This window comes from Trichogramma pretiosum, unplaced genomic scaffold, assembly GCF_000599845.2.
Source record: "Trichogramma pretiosum strain Unisexual culture from Peru unplaced genomic scaffold, Tpre_2.0 scaffold46, whole genome shotgun sequence".
Lineage (NCBI taxonomy): Eukaryota > Metazoa > Arthropoda > Insecta > Hymenoptera > Trichogrammatidae > Trichogramma > Trichogramma pretiosum.
The window spans coordinates 1,417,951-1,438,273 of record NW_019641609.1 but is presented as its reverse complement, the minus strand read 5'-3'; the positions used below and the strand labels follow the sequence as shown (position 1 = coordinate 1,438,273).

Here is a 20,323-nt window from a genome sequence, read left to right as displayed (position 1 = left end):
GCTACTGTGTAGCTTCCGTCTTCCGATGCATTATACGAGACTGGTCTTTTGTCTCGGGGTTATTTTCGAGACCGGCGACACTCGCGGTGTAACAGATATATGTAAAGTCGCGTTGCCCTTTCGCGTATCATATCGACCGGAGCAACTGAAAAGAGAAACTTTATTATTACGACTTTTTTGTTGTGTGTGTATGTGTCTCTCGCAATCCCCCTCGCGTTGAGTTTCTAAAAAATTGTCTCATTCAATTAAAATCTGCGTCGCGCGCTATTATACGCGAGTCTCTCTATCTCTCTCTCTCTCTACTCGGTCGGTCGGTCGACTGCAGCAGCAGCAGTAGCGGCGAAGGTCGACTCGCAATCGATCGTCTGCTGACCTCTCGATCTATTTTCCCAACGAAATGATATTTCAAAAGCTACTCATATTCTCTCTCTCTCTCTCACTCGCTCTTGTATCCCGTCTCGAGCATAGTTACATATATACATACATCGAGGCATTTACATGGAACATAAAATAATAACAGCGAGATATACGCTGCGCTGCGGTGCCTATAGTGCAGCCTGATCGCATATAGACAGACAGCGGTGGCGCTAAAACAGCACGATTTGTTAAATACGCAAGCATGAATATACGAGAGGCATTCCAGGCGGCGGCAGGAGTGTTTTGCAAAATCCTTGCGTCACCTGCCGCTAATATTCAGGTCCGTGCAGCGTGCCGCGAGTACCGTGCGTGTATTTTACAATGTTCAAGCGGCAGCCCTCTCTCTTTGCCGCGGTGCGATCGAGACTGATCCAATGTAGCTAAAACTCGAGCGATCGCTGTTATATTATAACATTGAAATCGCGCTCGCGCTTCGAGGTAAAAGTCGACCGCAGGGTGGTGACTGGGCCCGCATTATACGCGTTGACCCACAAATGTCCTATCGTATCTGTACGCGAAATTAGACGTAATATGCGTATACGAGCATCTTCAAAAGCTCGCTCGCCTCGCGAGTTTCTCATATTAAATATTTACTTCCTCGACGACGTACTGGCTCTTTCTCTCGCAAAGGCTCGTTTAACAGTTTTAACCAGGCCTTTAATAAGGAGATCTGCTGCCGTTGCTGCGTTTATATTCAAATTCTGCGCGCGGCGGTGCACCGAGGGGAATACATACTATGTGCACAATATTATAATACCCCACTCGCTCTTTTCCTTATTACGTAAAATTTTCAATGATTAAGCTCTCTCTCTCTCTCTCTCTCTCTCTTGACTACATTATACATATCTCGAGCATGTTTACGAGCACGCAACCGTGCAGCGTGTCTATGTATAAAAATATGTGTAGCTATATAGAGTGACTCGGCTCGTGGTTTACTTTTTTTTGCGTTCCATTCGTATAATTGAAAAGATCTTTCAGTATGCGCGTGTGTATATGAAACAAGCCGCTTCTCTGCTGCACTAGACTAGATTGACAATTTTACCGTGCATCACACGTGGTGGCATTTTCGAGCGCAGATTTTATGCGTATCCGTTGCAAAGCCCTACCCGAACGAGTGATCAGATTTGGAAAAAATCGTGAAATTTCACGTCACTTTTTCAGTAGAACGATTGACAAATGGAAGGAATGGTCCAGCTGGACTTGGTGGGTTAACAATGAATACAAAATTTCATATTTACTACTTTAAATGATCGTGCGTTTATTGATAGGACGATTTATTTTTTTTCTGAAACCGCCAAACAAATGTTCAATAAATCTTTGTTCATGAATGACTCGTCGATGATCATTTCACAAACCTCGATCGGCAGTCGGTACTGAATGAGTTCCAAGTAATAATCCAGTGCCCATCGCCGGAAAAATCCTCTCGACATTTTCTCGCACAGGTGCAGAGCAAAGAACTTACCGACGACTACTTTGTTCGAGCACGCGAACTCGTAGTAGTCCTTGGACGTGAGTCGCTTCGCCGCTTCCTCGGGTCGCAGTCGGATCAGCTCGTAGAGCGACAGGCTCGGATTCGTCATTAGTTTTTTCTCTTCCGTCGCGAACTCCTCCTCGTAGAACCAATAGGCCGACTTTGGATGCCGATCAAACTTGGACAAGGGACGAGGACCCAACGGTTCACCGAAAGGATCAAACAAGCCGAACATGCGGAACGCTTTCATGATGGTCAAGGCGTCGCCGATCGGTTCAATTCGTATCCCCTCGTCTGGATATTCTCAACGACGGCAAGAGCGCCGGACGCTATTCTCAACTTCAAATGATATGGATTTTCACCTGGCGCAGTTCTCAATTGCCTGCCAATGTAACTAATAGTTGGAAACACGAAGCCGGACAGATCAGCTCCGCTAGTATCCAAGAGTACATCGACGACGTCCGAATTGAAATTGACCACGGCCAGTTCGAGGGCTGTGCAGCCCTGTTTGTCCCGCGTATCGAGCCGCACCTGCTGATTAAGCTCGTCGTTTATCTGGAAAAAAGTCTTGGCCATTTCGGCGTCCCGAAATAACGGGCAAATAATGTGCAGAGCAGTCCATCCTTGTAATGACACGGCTGCATTCGGGTCCGCGCCTCTTCTCAGCAGCAGTTCGGCCATCTTGTCGCTGCAGTATCCGAACAAAGCCCTGTGCAACGGTGGCCAGCCTCTCCCGTCTCGGACGTCGACTTGCACCGGACGGTTTAATTCGTCGCTGACCTCGAATAACATCTTCGCCAATTCGTAGTCGTTTTTATATTTGTTGCATATGACGTGCAGAGGAGTATCACCATCGCGATTGGCTAAATTTGGATCTGCGCCTCCTCTCAGCAGTGCAACGGACGCCTTTTTACGTCCATGCTTCAAAGCCAAGTGTAGAGGCGAGTTGCCTGTTTTTTCCACGAGATAATTCGGATCCCGCGGCAGAGTCGAAGAAATTTCTCGACGATTTCATCGCAACCAAATATGCAGGCCACATGAAAGTGTGTCGGGCCCTCCTCGTTGGTGTAACTCACGTCTAACCTGGCGTAAATCTTGAAAAACTCACGGACAGTCGATTGCAGGTTAGGCGGTGATCTGTAATTTGAATTAGCCGCACGATGCAGTGGTGTGGTGCGAGGCAACAAGAGTCTGCCGTCTTCGTCAACGTCGGGCTCGTCCTTGTAACCGCTCCGAATCACGAACCCGACGAATACTTCTTTCGGATTCGTGTACATATCATCCATGAAATCCACGTAAACGGAATCCGAAAGAAGACATTCAATTTCTTCTCGTTGAAAAACGTCTCGAAGATCTGGAAGTCGCAGATGCTTCCAAGATTCGATTAAGGGTCCGAGTAGATTGTAAAATACATAACGGTTATGTTCGATCTCCCAATTAAACCTTTCTCGCAAGCTTTTCAATTTTTCTGACTTTAGGGATTGGTGATATTTAATCATGCAACGTCGGCGGCTCCAAGATACTTGAATTACTTGCTCAGGGCCGCGTATCGTCAATTCGGTGGAACTATGGGGTACGCTATAATATCGACGTTGTTTTACTTCGTTTCGTAATGTAAACACACGTCTAATAAAATTTGGGGACTTGTATTGCATAGCAAAAAACACAAGTTTTTCGTTTTTCTAGAAGACACATTTTTTGACCAGTAGATTACACTGAGAATCAACCATATGTAATGGGACCAATTTCATTTCTCATGTTATCGATTTATATGTAGGCAACACGGGCGTAACGCAGACCCTCCTGTACATGACGCGCAAGCAACGCGTATATATCTATATCTTATTATAGATATGGAGTCGCTGCTGCACTCGGTGCACGCAGTGCGCAGCTTTGAGCAACGGGACTTTGGTTCGACGATTACAGACGCAACAATAAAAGACCGCAACGAGAGCGCGCGTAATGCCCAAACATATATCTGTATAACTTAATCGGCACAGAAACGATTGCGCGGAGCTTTTGCGCTCGCGAATCTAATCCGAGCGCGATTCGCTTCTTTTTTTTTCGCTCCATCTAATGCGCGCTGCAGCCAAAGAGGGAGAGAGACATAGAGCATAATGCATTTTTCACGTAACCAAAGGCAATTACGCCTCGGCTTTGCAGCTATAATACACAAAACATATACCTACGTAATAAGGTGTATAACGGCGGGGCGAGATTTTCTGCGGTGCTCGCGTGAAAAATTCACGACTTTTTCAAGAATGTGTCAAGGCGAAACGAGGTCAGAATCCACGCATGCATACGTGAGTGCGCGGACGACTGTCATTGACAAGCGGTATTATACTGCTGCAGCTGGTGCTACTACACGGCTCGTACTTTTTCAAACTCGTTAACCGCGCGCGAGCCACGCCGAAGCACTTGTGTGTATTATTCGCGCTTGTGTGTGTGTGTGTGTGCGATTGCAACAATGGGAGTGAAAAAGAAAATAGAATCGATCGTCGACATCGTTGACACAACGCCAGACGCGCGACTATTTTTAATTGTATTATGCGCGAATTCCTTTTTATGGCTAATCAATCACGTCCTCGCTCAACAATAGCTGTATCGATGCGTAGCTGAAGATCGTAGAGGCGAGATCGAGTCGAGGCAATAATATATCGTCACGAAAGTCATAGAAATTTTCTGATGGATAATTTTCGCGACGTTCCCTTCGTAGCGACACTTGCAATTTAAAAAATTTGCTACGATTTTTCCGTTCAAATCTATTCTCACGAAAAACCAATGTTTCCACACAATTAATTTGAAGATGCATCGCTCGACGTTGGGCATGTGCGCGCCCGTCGATCGCCTCAACGTCTCCAGCTCATTGCTTGAAAATTATGTAATATCTTTGCCGATGATTTTTTCTCTCTCCTTTTTTTCATAGACGCAGTAAGAATGTCGGCGAGTCGAAAAAACCCCACCGAGAATAATATTTTTGCATAACGCTCTTGTGTGATGTTATTCAAATATATCGAGTCAAGTTATGCATATCGCGCCGTATTTTCGTTAAAAATATATACAAGAGACCTCGAAGCCGGTGCGCGGAATGACAATTCACGCGGCGAATGTTTTCAAAACATTCGCGCGAGATCTATATAATTCAAGATTTAAAAAAGGAGGGAATTCCTAGACGTTCGATAATTTCGTTCGATCGCGAGAAATTCGCATTAATTTCGAAGCTCTGATGCGTGGCTTTTTTATATTTTTGTATTTTGTTTTTGAACTCGTAAATTCGTTCGAGTCCTGCTGCCGATGCTGCTGCTGCTACTGCTGGTACGGGTCACGACGATTATTTCTTTGCTGTTGCGCGAGGAGAGGCATCGAGGCTGAATCGATTTATACGCTGCGACTGCTCGAGCACGAGCATACATTCGATAAAATAATAATTACGCGACGACCACTTCTACTTTCTATTCGCGCAGAAAGAGAAATAATATAATAATTTTAATGGACCTTAGTTAATCGTCCATTATGCGATGATGTACGCGCGGTATCATCGCCATTATGCCGATCTCTTCGCTATTATTGTATAAACTATGTGGCTCTACAACGTGTACATTGCGATAATAAACGTTTACAATAATAATATCGGCCAATTGCTGACAAAATACGTCGACGTTCTTTTCTTCAATTCTTTCTAAAATATAGCACGGGGAACGTGTCGAAAGACGCGCGAGCGTGTGGTCATGGGCCATTTGCAGCGAGACTTCGCAATGCGTGGGCGAATCGACTGTATACAGTATTATCTACGTATATAGCTTGGTAGAAATACTCAACATTGTACGGCTAGTTTTTGGCCAACGAAAAAGTTCGAGGGGAATCAAACCGATTCAAATCAAAACTGCGCTTGAACTTATACAATCATTTTGACTTTGCTACTCGCAGATTTAGATAAAGAAAGGTACTCGCCATCTAGTGGCTTCAAGTGGAATTATCTTATTCGAAGGCATCGAAAACTGGTCTAAATTTTGTCCACCAAGTTCTACCAACGAGACATATAACATAATCGTACAGCAAAAACCAATCGACGCTGATGCGGATCGCAATAATTTGTGCTACATAATATTTTTGATGCAACGACAATCGTAAGGTTCGCGGGGGGTAGGGATTTTTAAAGTTGAGTCAGAGAGCCTGCGAGCAAAACAAAAACGACAACGGATATGAAAAAAGTACCGAGATTGCGCGCTGTCACATTTATTTATATAAAAATCGTCGTCGCGTAGCAAGCATGACTCGATTACATGCGATAATCGGCGTACGAAGTTTGTTGATCTAACGATCATTGCTGCACAACTCGATCACTGCATGAGCGACGACGACTAACGCGGGGGCCTCTAACGCGCTGCTCTCCATCCACCGCTGCTGCTGCTGCTGCGGCATTGACTAATTATTATATGTATCTAACGTACCGTTAATTATCGCGTTAATCGCCACCGCCACCGCTGACGACTGTATAAATGCGCGCATTGCACTCGTCGTCTCGCTCGAGGGGGAAAAAAAAGAAGAAGCAGCGAGCAGTGCAGTGCGCAGCAACGGTTATTGTATATATATATATAACATCGTGTGTGTCTGTGTGTGTAACAAACGTAACAGAAGCCTAGCTCTCGTCGAGCCCATATACTGTACTTTTCTCTAACCTTCGGGTCACGCCGTAGACACATACACACACAGCTCGTCGTAGTCGCGTCGAGACTCGATGATGAGAGAGCCGCCTCCGGTATACGCGAGACGCCGTTTCAGTCTTTCGCACGGATCTACATTATACACATTGTATAGATACTGTCATTTTCACCTGCGAGCATATAAATGCGCTAATTTGCCTATAGGCGAATCCGTTACATAGCTCGCGTGTCTCGGCTCTCGTATACCTGTGTGTATACTTATAAAGACTCCGTTTATCGGTTCCGAGCACTTTCAATTAGTTCAAATTTGCATTTTTAACTTTTACGCGCGACGCGACGCGCGGTATGAGCTAAAAATATCGCGACGAAACTGCTGGAAGCGCAGGTGCGCGCGAGCGAGAAAAACATATATACGTAAGATCTTGCACGCGTATAACTCGGTACGCTGTCGAAAATTTTCTTATTCATTATAAATATGCACTCTGTATAGTCTCGCGTCAATTTTCGCTATAATCGGTACACTCTCTTCGCTCGGAGACTGAACAGTTTACATAGTGAAAGTTACATGTACACACGTATAATATGGGCTGCACTTGGCGGCGCATCCGCGAGAGATGGATGACTCTCGATTTATGTAACCGCGAGGATCTTTGAGAGCACGGCCTGTGCGATCGATTGAAAGGCAAACTAGTACTTGTATGTATTTACGAATTTTCGCGTGGCCACGCGTTTGTTTACACGACTGCCAATGTAACTACGTATACGATATCTTCACGAGCGATGCTATATAAGACGACCATTAATAAAAACGAGATCATCTTTCTTTCTCTCTCTCTCTCTCTCTCTCTTTCTCTGTCATCGGTGCAAGCGCAGGAAAATATATATAATAACGTCGATGGCACAGAGAGAAGAAACACGTTGACGAGTATCAAGGCGATATATTGTCGTGCCGTTCTCCGTGCACTATTCTCTCTCTGTTTCGCTCTGCACGATCGCGAAGATGCCATCTATGCAAATGCGGCCGTGAAAGTCTTTTTTTGCCTCTTTCTTTGGACGAGTGACGAAAAAAAAGGCGTAGAGGAGCAAGAGAGGTAGAAGGAGAAAACGAGCGCGTGTTTATCGCGCGCTGCTCGTGCGTGCGTACTGCCTATACCTCCACGCATGGTCGGGAAATTTTTCGCTGGTCTTTTGACAAGTTGTTGAAAAAATGCGCGCGCGTATCCCTTTCGATGTTAATCGCACGTATATGTACACGAACACAAACACACTCGACATAGTATGTCAACTTTAATAATCAACGCGGCCGTTAGCGCGGTTCTCGATTTTCCGCTGCTGCTGTTGCTTTTTTATATTACACACACACACACACACTGGAAATTAATCATGCTCATTAACCGATCGACGGATGCTGCTGTGCTTCTTTTTTTCTTTTTTTTTCGTGAATTATAAATATACATCTCACGGTGAGCTGATCGTCGACGTATATAACGAGGAAAGTCTCAGTCGTATAGTCCCAAACTTCGTATATATTTTATTTTGTCTACTTTTATATATTGTATACTGCGAGGCTCATTTATTTTGACTGCCCTCGATCAAATATTTGCAGGCCTCGGCTATATGATAATTCAGTAAAAACTCCGTTGGCAAGTCTTCAAGACGATTCTCGGAGCCTTCTTCAAATCGCATCAAATATAACATTCGGCGTACCATCAATTTGAAAAATTGCTCGTATCGTCAAATTGTGTACGAGTATAGCTCTAACGTCATTCGTCTGAAAAAAAAGAAAAAAGAAAAAAAAAGAAAAAATATGGCAATACATTCGGCTCATTGGTATTATGCATATTCGATTGGTAATTTTTTACCTCGAAAAATCTTTGACAGTTTAATTAACTCGTCCGGAAAATGTATGACAGCCGCCGCCGCGGCGCAGCACCGCACGTACTTACACACACACACACATATATATAAGCGCACAATATAACTTGTGTAAAATACCGATCCAGCTCTACACACATCGGTAGCGGCAGTGGCAGTGGCGTCGCGCGAGCAAAAAATGTTGAAAAAATTCCTCTCACAAATATATAGATATATGTATATCATTTGCTTTCTTGCACCATGCCTCAGCACGCTCGCTCGCTGCTCTCTCGCGGAAAATTCCATTATAAAACGTGGCTCGGATGTATGCTGCTGCTGCTGCTGCTGCTGCTGCTACGCCGAAGAAAAGAATAATCGCGCTCGCGACCAGCAAAGGCTCGTCGTCGAGAACTGGAGAGAAAAAAATAAGGAGAGAGAGAGAGAGACAATCAACGACGCTTGCATACGTGATCAGCGCCAACGAGCCCGGGTCTTTATCTTCCCGGGGTTTTTTCTTCTTCTGTCCTCTTCATCTCTATATCTATAATACGCACATTGTAAAGCGTCGTGGCCAGCAGCAGTGGTTAATAATATTGGGCATTCGCTGCACGTAAGACGACAATAGCGCGTATAATGATCGTCGTTTAAAAAGAGAGAGAAAAAAACATGAACGCCAATAAGAAGGGGATGAGAGAGTAAGCATCGTGTGTGTGTGTATAATGGATTTCGAGCGAAAATTGACGCACGTGGAAGAAACCAAAACGACCGTCGACTATATATATACACGACGACGTTTGGAAAATTGGGAAGTGCGCGCGATCGACGACGACGACTACGCGCGAGGACCGTCCTTCGCGTGCGATGGAGTTGCTGGTAGTGGTGGTTCGTTAAAAGAACGCACGCACACACACATACACACGCGGACAAGACAGACAATTGATCGTCGTAACGATAAAGATGACGACAGATGGTAATGATAATTTTCAATGACGAATTTGTCTCCTCTTTTGTCGTTCGATCGTTTCCAGTCGCGAATGTATAATATACATATATTGTTCGCGTCTTCTTTGGGATTCTTTTTTGTTTGCGTCTGCACACCGCGCGAATCAAAGCAAAGTCGCGCAAGCTCGCGCCGAATCCTGATGCATCGCTCAAACATCTGCACCGTTCGAGCGACAATAATATTTGTGTGTCGTAGTTTTTTTAATCTCTCTCGAGCCTATGAACGCGTGAAAATTTCGTTTTCGAGTCGCTCGAATTCCTCGATAATTCGAAAATGCATAATAACATAAAGCTCGAGGTTAATCGGCGAGTCTGCTCACGTGTACACACGTGTTATATAGAACGTATAGACGATTGATACAACACGAAGAAAAATAATTTCGACGCGAGCGTTTATTTATTTGGAGTCACGTGTGCGTCGCATTCGAGTCGCGGTGTGCATACAAAACGAAAAACGATACGCTGCAGTTTTTTTAAGCGTCGCTAGAAAAGTATATAATAATAATAATAATCATAACGAGTCAACAGCAGCTTGACGCGCAGTGTATCGTTTTCGCGGAGAAAGTTTCCGGTGTGTCGCGATCTACACGACAGTTCGCTACCTATTTAAGCTTGGCGACCTGTCATCGTCGTATACACACGTCTTGATAAGCAGTTCGTTATAATGTATATACGTACGTCGGTCTCTGCTCTCTTATACTATATACGATATACAGCAGAGGCTGTGCTCGTGGCGCACGTAAAATATAGTTTGTCGAATATTGCCGATCGCGCGACGTCATGCGCAACCAGTTTCGACGAAATAATTATTATATTTTTCGCGAGTGTATGGATAAAAGCGCGCCATCGGCAACTATATCGAAGCAAGGTCGACGAGATGAGCTTCTCTCTTTCGTGATACGCTCGTATGACTGCGGTCGGTCGACTCGGTTTTCGTATTATGAGACTCGCGGTGACACGTGAAAATTTTGTCACGCATACTTATACATATCACAGGTTCGCGTCAACGCCGGCGCATAGCTGCAGGCCTACGGTCGAGGCAAATTCTTCTACTACTGCACGGATGAGCATGCATTTTTGCGCAATTTTTGTGCGTGTGTATTGTAAAAGGCACGCTCGGCCATTAGCTTCGACACGTCTCTATAAAGTTGCGAAATATTTCGTACGTTTATACCGATTAGAGACGTTCCAATCAAGAGATCCTTGCGCAATCGCGTCCGCGCACCGAAAAAGAATCTGCATTTTTCATCCTTCGCCGTACAAAGATAGTAATAATCCTTTCTCGGGTAAAAATTCCTCTTCTTCTTGTCTCGGGCTTACATAAAACTCGCTGCCGCTGCTGTCTTTAATAGTTCTCGTCGTCGTCTTCGTCGTCGGCGACCACGAGCATTATAAGCCGCCACCACCAAGAAGAGTGCATCGCAGGCACGTATAACCACACGTCCAAAGTCCGTAGGCTGCCACACAGAGATGTACAACTACTACTGCTACGAGTTAGAAAGCTAAAGGCCAAATTGCAGGACTGTATGCGCGCGGCAGAAGAAGAGAAAACTTCTTACTACTACCATATAATGCTCGAAAAGCGATACGCGCTACGACGCACATAATCGCGCGGCGCCCGCGTACCAACCGAATGGTCCCATGCGCGTCATGCGATTGAGTAATTTGTTATACACAATGGGCTACTCGGTCTGCATATTTGTTCGAGCGAGATTGGGGACTTTTTGCGCGAGTTACGTCGTGCACTGCACGATTCGCAATGTTGGATGTATAGGAAAGAGCCAGGAAGTAAAGGTGACTTTTCCGATTTATAACTGCGACGCGCGCAATCATCGATTATGCTCCGATGATCGTCGCAAGCAATAATACAACGATTTTCTTTTTTTTTTCTCCGCTCGCGACACAATATGACGATGATGCGCGCGTAACTTACTTTGCATAAAGATCGCACCGCAGTTCGTCGTGTAATTATCGACGGCTCGAATGGACACACATAAAGCACATAACGTTGTATTATTACTGAACGACGCGCGGAAAAATGTCGTCGACGAGTACTCGACGCGCAGAGTCGAGTCGAATTTTTCGCATACGTCCATATAGACGTCGTTATTATACACGCACCATGAACTTATGTTTACATAAAACGTATAAAGTTTTACAAGTAAATTTGCGAGTGGGGCTAATTGTCGTGCTGCTGCAGGGAAAAATGATCGAGATAGTAAAAATGTTATATATCCACCATATGGGGCAGTAAAATTTGCACTTGCTTTTCCCCGGCGCGGCAATTAGCATATATTTGCTGCGCTAGAGCGGAGAGCACTTTCCGCTATCTCGGAAGCGAGCTGCTGCCGCCGACGACGACGAGTATGTGTTTGTAGCGCAGCAGCAGCATCTGGAAAAGCTCTGCTACTGCTGCTGCTGCTATATAAATTGCCTCGTCTCGCGCCAGTCCCTCGTTTACCTTGATTTATAAACTCTCTCGCGCGAGAGAGGAAGACGCGGATCGAAGATACAAAAAAAAGAAGAGAGAATAAAAATAAAAATAAATCAATTTTTATTGTGCATATAAAGTAACAAAAAAAATAATAATAAGAGCTTGGCTCGTCGCGCGCGTGTGTGTACAAACAAAGGCGCTCATGATCGTACTGAATCTGAAATTTACAAAGGCTAACGAATTCCTCTATACATGTATAATGCAGTCGAAGGTTAACGTCGCCGCCACTGCGTCGACTATCACATTTATAGTATCCCGCCCGAACCTCGAAGCTTCGCGCCAATACAATAAAACATATAGACCAAAGGTCATTTCTACAAATTGACACAGCACGCACATATCATATATAACATTATATACGTTTTCAACATGACTCTAATCCTCGAAATTTATTTTTTTGCTTCCAGAACGTTCGGTCATATGAAGAAGGAACAAACGCAGTAGCAGCAGCAGAGATTATAACAAGACAAGAAGCTCAAGAGTGTGCGCGAGTGTGTGAGAAAGAGAGAAGATCAGGGCTGGTTTTTCTTCGCTGCGTCGCGGTGTAACGCTGTGCCGCGTAGGTGGGGGAAAAGAGAAGAGAGATAATGTCGTTGTCGTCGACGGCGACGCTCGTGCCGCCGAGGCAACCACTAGCGGAGCTCAATAAGCGGTCAGCGCTCGCGACGCGATGACCGATCGACGACCAATCGAGCTGTTTCCGGTCTAGTGCAGTAGTATAGTTTTGCCGATGCGTAAAACCAGAGCAACGGTCGTCGTTCGAATTTCAGTAGTGTGTTAACCCGCGTGCTACAATAAAGACACACGAGTCTGAGAGCTCGAATTAACGAAAAAACAAAACAAAACAAAGACAATCGTAAAACACAATGAAGTCGTTGGGCGACGTGGTGGCCGAGCCGCCGAAAACCAACAATAGCAGTTGCAATAACAATCGAGCGAGCAACGGCATCAATTCGAAATCGTCGAGCAATAATGGTGTCAGCGCCGGTAGCGATTATTGCATGCAGCTGAGCAGCAGCAGCCGCCGCGGCAGCCTGGACTCGGTCGATCGGCTGAGCCTGAGCAGCGGCAGCACGTCGACGAGCGTCGGCGCCTCGGAGATCGGCACCAGGACTCTCAAGAGTTTAAAGAGGGGCCTCGGCAAATTGTGGAGGCGGCACCGAGGCAACGTCTCCATCACAGAGTACGATCCGACCTACAAAGTCGCCTATCTGGGCAACGTCCTCACCGGTTGGGCCAAAGGTAAGCTCGTCATAATGTATAAAATAAGCTTCTTCGAATTCTCTATGATCTATGTGTGTGTGTGTGTATACGTAGCATTACATCAAAGTGAATGTATACACGGGTCGTATATTAGCCTACGCTGCAGCTCCGTGTAATGCAAGCATTAGGTAATACACCGCGTGTATATATGCATTAATAGCCTCAACTGTATACGTGAAACTCCTTTTTTTTTATATATACAGACGAATTCGTATTATATTATGGAGAAAAGCGCAATGAAATATATGCCATTTAGCTCGCGAATTTTGCCTTGCTTTCCGGAGATTGATGAAATTCGGGCTGCGGTGCGATTGCTCAATGCTGCACGCGCATTATTTTGTAATTGCAGTTACATTGCGCGAGTTTACATGCATTCGCGTATAAGTTGTAAGAGGAGAAGAAGAAAAAAAAAACCCGAAAACAATCGCGCAGAAAATCAAATCGATCGTGTGAATTTTTATCGGTCGTGGCACTCGCTCGTTATCGTATAATACGGCGCACGAGGTGCATTTCATCTTATACAGTCATGTGCAGGCACCGCTTAAATAGCGAGCAGTAAACGATTCTTTTCGGATGGGTCAGAAGCCGATAGTGTGTCACATACGCCATTACGTGTATCGACATTTCTATCGTTTATAAAATCCCAAGTGTCCATCGTGTAATACACGACAATAAACGATGACCGATTTACATTATAGTATAACATTGCAGCAGCTGTGCAGCTGACAGTAGTCGGTCGCGTGCTCGATTATTTAAATGTCCTACATGCTCGTGTATACTATACTCGATGTCGCGAATAGCTTTTGTAATATAATAATGATGATGATGATGATGATTCTCGCATCTTCTTAGAATCATCGATACATTGGCCAAGTTTCATATGAAGACATGCCTCTCTATCGTGGCTTGCACATGCATACACAAGATTATCAGCGGAAAATACGTGAAGATGCATATGCATCCGTGTGCGTGCCGAGACATACACACACCCACACACACAGACTTATATTTGAAACATCGTCGTCGTCGTCGTCGGCGGCAACTGCGAATCGATGAATCATCATCCTTTGTAAATATCGTATTTACTTTATCGAATACATCATCTTACACCGACTCGATCGATTTCGCGAGTACGTACATAATCCTCGGGTGTCTCGCGGCAGTTGGCGCTTGTCACACACGCTCACGCATACGTAATAATGTTAGGATGGAGACAGGCAAATGTCCAAACATTATATCCATCATCGCGGGAACACGCGAATGTATACACACACACGCGCGATACGTGTGAATTTTCGCGCGATTTCATACCGATGGCGCTCGCTAAACTCTTCGTGTCCATTCGTAGCAGCAATACATAATACAATAAACGTGTATAATCTTCGGGCAAATCTTGACGTATCTATCTCTCTGCTGTGTGGATAATATGACAAATCGAGAGCTGTGACAAATGTGTATATTTATTATTATTAAATCAGCGCGCCGATAAAGTCGTACAAACATATAAAAAGAAGAAAAAAAATACGGTAAATAAGCGCTTACGCGCGATTACGCGAGGTAAATTAAATGGAAAAAAAATTACAGCGCTCGAGCCTCTCTCATGGGTTGTTAACGACGATGATGATGAAAAGAGTTTAACAAACAAAAATAAATTCAATTTTTTTTTTATTAAAAGAATAGTAATTTTGCGCGCGATAACGCGATAAGTATATAACGTACGAACGCGCGCGTTCGAATCTTATCGATTTATCGGCTGTATAATCGGTGATTTATTTATAAAATTTACAATAGTCACCGCGTTAACAATAATTGCTACATGTGTTTTATCGTCCGTGTCATACGTATGAGTCAATTAGGATGAAAAATCAATACGAGCTCTTCGTAGCTAGACGCTACGTATCGGAAAATTAATTAATCGCTCGTTTCGCACTTATGGTCGAAATGTGCAGGCATGCGTGAAATGCGTAAAAGCAACGATAAGAGATTTATACATGTTACATATTATTGCTCGAGCATACGTACGTACTTGTATTTAAAAAGTTGCTCTTTCGCGTTTTCGCGCGCGCGCGCGGAAGCAGCAAAAAATTCACCTTTCAAGTATAGCAATGCTACGCGCGCTCACGCCGTGGAGCAAGTTGACTTGTTTCTTTTTTGTTTGTTACTTTGACGTTCATGGGCGTAACGCGCGTGTCAGTCGCGAGAGAGATGCATTGTTTTGTTGTTGCTGCTGCTCATGCTGCTCCAGAGCAAGAGAAAGTGAAAGTTTTTCCGCGCACGCGCTTAAATTGCCGCGTTACGTATCTTTATTTTTAGTTGCGCGCAAAATTTCAAGTGTATTTTCGGACCTGTATGATTAAAGGCAAAAGCTGCTGCTCGCGGGCTGCCCCCTCGAGGGTCCCGACGTGGTATTCCACGCGCAGCCTCATTATTCAACGTCCGCGAGCGAGACGCGATGGAAAATATACAAGTTTCTCACTCTCGCTCGAAAAATAAGGATTTATAAGCCGGAGATTTTTGTAAATAAACATGATGCCTTCAGGATCTTATTGATATCGGATCTTGCATGGCAACATGTTTTTCTTCTGTGCTGTGACTCGAGTCGATAGATTTCAATCGATTTTATATCCATCCGTTTGTTATTAATTAATTTATATAAACTGCTGCAGCTCGGCGAACAATAACAAGCACCGCGTCTATTTTTTTTCTTATATACACACACATCGCTTGCAGGACGTATTTCCTGAAGCAGCGGTTCACTTCCACGTGGAAGCTGGAGCAAGTAAAAAAAAAGTCAACCGGTACAGTCGCTTATCACACACACGCACGATGGAATTTCCTCGTTGCGGCGAAACTTTCTTCCTGATTTTTGCGCAAGCTCCTCCCGCGTGTCTTGACTAACCTGTGCCGCGGCTCGGCTGAAATTCAAGTTTAGACGATATTTTATACGCGTGCTCGAGTTGCGAAAAAACGTAACGTCTCGCGTGCATACAACAGCGATCCGATAAATCCGATTCTCCGTAAAAGCGTATCAATTGGCGCCTCGACGTTTCTAGAGCTACTCGTGCCGCGCGCGACGACTCGTGCACTCACGCGACCGGTCACGCTCGCAATTGATATTATTAAAGTTGCTGCAGCGCAAAGCGACATTTTATATATACAGATGGTAATTTAAGTTGATAGACGCGACGTGGATATAGATGAGCGTGGCACAAGACAGACGATCTTCTAGAAAATTTTGCGCGCCAAAAAACCCAATAGCGCGGGAATATCGGAGGACGAGGAAACAAAGATAATGCAACGATTATAATCGTCAGGGGGAGAATGACTGACTGACTAATTGAAAAAAGTCGTTGGGAATTTGAATCGCAAATCGGTAAATGCAATTCGTTCTATAGCGATGCAACGACACGTGTTGCGTGGACACCCTCAGCTGCAAAATTGTGCGCGCGATGTTGTCAATCGATACACACATACGGGAAATCCGGCGATGCGTTACGCGAGAATAATTAAGGCCTCAAACTCGCTCTATCGAGCTTTCATTCGGTTCTCGTCGGTACAATTTGTAAATGATGCGGTAAAATATTGCTATAAGGACGCACGAGGCGTGCTATTTGTTCGCTTGTATAATTCAAATACATAGCCGTCAAAATGAAAAAAAAATGAGACAACGAGTATTATTAATCAATTTTTGCGAAGCAAAAAACGCTCGATGAATAACATCGACACGATTATCTTTCTCTAGTGACACATTTCTCGGTTTAAAAGCTCTCTACGTACTATACCATTACGCAATCGCGTCGGAACCTTGGTAAAAAAAAAAAACTAACCGCATATCGATCAATTAATCAACGATCGCTTGACGCCGCTGCTCGTGCACTGCTGTACACTCGCGCGCGCACGAGTTTCTACCATTTCGTTTTCCTCCTCCTGCTCCTCTGGGGAAAAGTTTTTGTCATTTCCAGCGACGTCGTGCGGTGAATAGTTCATCATCATCGGCCGCTTTGCTATATAACGGCGTCGAATGAATAGCGACTCGTCAAGGGTAATACGTATGTATATATAACGCTCGCGCTTTTCTCCCAATTAAAAGCGAAGAAATCGTGCGAACGGCTCGTTACCTAAAAAAAAAAAAAAAAAAAACTGCACAGCATCCGCAGTGCAAGTTTTTTTTTGTTTTCCTCTTCATCGAGTTTGGGCCTTATACTTGCAGTGCATGCGGTACCGAAGATCGGGTGGCGAGGGGGGAATACCTCGCGAGTACGTTGACCGTGGAGCTACTTTCTCCCGCGCGCGGATCGGCTTTGTGTATATATTTAATGCACACACACACACACACACGAGCCAATGCGGAGGCTTTTAAAGTCTGTGTACAGATATCTATAGTAGTACCTACTCACGATGCCGCCGCGCAAAATAGAGAAATTTAGAGGCTGTTCCTATCGGGGCCTGTTAATTGCCTGCTCCTGTTGCTGCACGCAGTTTGATGAACTCGATGGCTGCAAAATCGAGGTAGAAAAATCAGTGCTCCTATGGACTCGCGTTAATTGACCATTTATTTACGACGATCGCTAATCGGCAAGTTTCGTACATATGAAGTTGACACACGCGCGCGCAGCTCGGATAAGTTCCCGGTATACACGCGCAGCAGCTTGGACACACACATATATTTTGTAATCACGCGGGATGGTTTATGCATGTGTGCTGCGATTTCGCGTCAATTTCCGTTGTCGGCCGTGCGTAATCGAAATCGGTATACGATCTTCGATTATCGCGAAACTCGAGTATGATATACACATATACGCAACGACGTGATCGCGAGTTGCAATAATTTTCCAATTACTTATATCTTTTTTTCCATATCTTAAAATAGTACACACAGTACGATCGTCTTTATCGTGATCGAATTAAGGAAACTTTTAGCCGTACGAGAGAGCTTTATAGCAAAATTTTTTTCTCGTAATTACGATCGCCGATAGGCGTGTAATAATATTATAATATAAACAGCACAGTATAGGCAGTAACAGGCAGGAAAGTAATAATAATAAGGTGCTGTACGTACGCACGTGTTTAAAAACATCCGCGTTATAAGTCTAAATTTAAACTAGGAGTCGCGATGTAAACAAACATTATACGTATCGAGCGCGACGCGAAACACATTATTGATAAACGATCATGATCGAGCGAAGCACGTGTATCCCGACGTACGCACGAAACACGTCGATCCTCGGTTATATTACACATACACAGCATGGCCATGACATTTTCTCGCTACTCCGCGTGTGTGCACACGAGGTGTTAGCGCAGTGCGCGTGTCTATGATATATAAACGTAAATGTCATTTCCTCGTGCGCTACCGGGCGATGTTTAGAGATCCGAAGCAACTATTATAGGCGGGCATCGCTGCGTGCACGCGTCAAAAAAGCACCCAGAGGCCTCTAATAAACATCGATGAAAAATCGGCGGGATCATTGGGAAGTTACGCGAGCGCCTCGAATTCCACCTGCGCGCAGATTTTCCGCGTGAACTTTTTCCCATGGTATAATACGCGCGAGCTGTGCATACAAGCAGCAGCAGCGAGTCGAGAGTCCGCTTATAACATGCGAATGGCGATCAAGCGCCACGATAAGGCGCGCGCGAGCTCCAGTGTGTGCATGTGCGTCGATAGTATATAGGTACTACATGCAGTCAGGCAGGCAGGCTTTGGTTATAAGATAAAGCAAGGGAAAAAAGTCAACGCTTGGACGACGACGTCTATATAGCAAGCGAGAAAAGTACATAAAATCACGACATTGGCGCCTTGGAGAGTATATACATAAGAGCATTTATCAGCGCGCCAATAAAGGCCGCGTCCCCTCGGCCCTCGGCTTAGCTCTATCTCTAAAAGAAAAACTATAAAGAAAAGTCTTACACGACGATGGCTTTTCCACTGCAACACACACGTACATACGTACATATACAGCACGTAACGTTCGCTTTTATTTCCGATCGCGATCTCGAAATGGCCTGCGCACTGCAGCAATCGAGAGCCGCCGATACGATATATATATGGGGGTCCTGCACCGTGTATACATATGGCAGTTCTATACGTGTGTGGGCACTTTCCCGTGCTGCTGCGACGCTGGCCGCACCGCCGCCGGCAGCAACAGTCGCGCTTACTTATGTGTAGCGTGTGTATATAATATATCTGCATCGCTTCAGGCCATATACTCATTTCACGCTGCTGCAGCTCTCGCGCTCACTGCTCGTGTATGTATGCTGTGCGCAGGTATTTAATGTGCATACGACTGAGAAGGACGTCAACCTACATTCGATCGACTTTCCAAGAGGTTAATATCGAAATGCGTGATGGTATTTATACCGTTTTATAATGCGCGAGCGAGCGAGAGTCGCAATGACGCGCTTATTGGCATTTTTTTCTAATATATCATATACCTGTATACGCTAAGTTCTTCGATCAATTGTATATTGAAGCTCGATTCTTTTATTTACTACGTAATATGATAATAATGTACACGGTGAATATGCAAAACTTTGGATCTCTCCGTTTGTTAATATCGCATATATATACGTAATACTCACGGGGCCGTGAATAATTTCTTTTATTACATTATATTACTCGCGTCGCATTAAATTAAATACAAATAGAAAATAGTTGCGTCATAAGTATACGTATATATATGAGCGTCGATAAGCATCTCGCTCGTTGTGTGTTGCTGCTCTTCGCCGCTGCACACACACACACACATGATGCACTTGACTCGGGGAGTCGAGTTGCGCTGCGCGTCCGACTGTATATTACACACACATCTAGGTGGGATACAGTTAATTTAGCTGCCAACTGCAAAAAGAGATTCTCGCACCTCCACTGCTGCTACCGCCGTGTGTTTTTATCGTTTCTTATCTAATGTATCGAGTGTGTGCGCGTACGTCATTTTACACGGCTATCGGAAAAAAAAGGAAAACAAATCGCAACGATGATTGTATCAATGAGTGCATATAAAATAAACGTTTTTATATGGAAGGAAACGCACGAGTTGCGATCGGTGTATGTGTGCAGTCGGCGGCGCACCTGCGGTCGCGTCAGCGTCAGCCTGTGACGTTTTTTTTTTGTTTTATATTTAATTTATTAACGCCTTTTTTTTCGACTCGTCGCGGATG

At 44.7% G+C, this 20,323-nt stretch overlaps 1 protein-coding gene across 1 annotated transcript in view; it reads left to right on the top strand.

Annotated features, from left to right (window-relative positions):
* The window catches only part of LOC106654613, a 32,423-nt gene that overhangs the window by 6,415 nt on the left and 5,685 nt on the right, over positions 1-20,323 (top strand). Inside the window, exon 2 of the mRNA XM_014374552.1 lies at positions 12,310-13,144. Within this exon, the coding sequence (XP_014230038.1) occupies positions 12,769-13,144 (376 nt within the window). The 5' untranslated portion in view covers positions 12,310-12,768. The remainder of the gene's footprint in view (positions 1-12,309; positions 13,145-20,323) is intronic.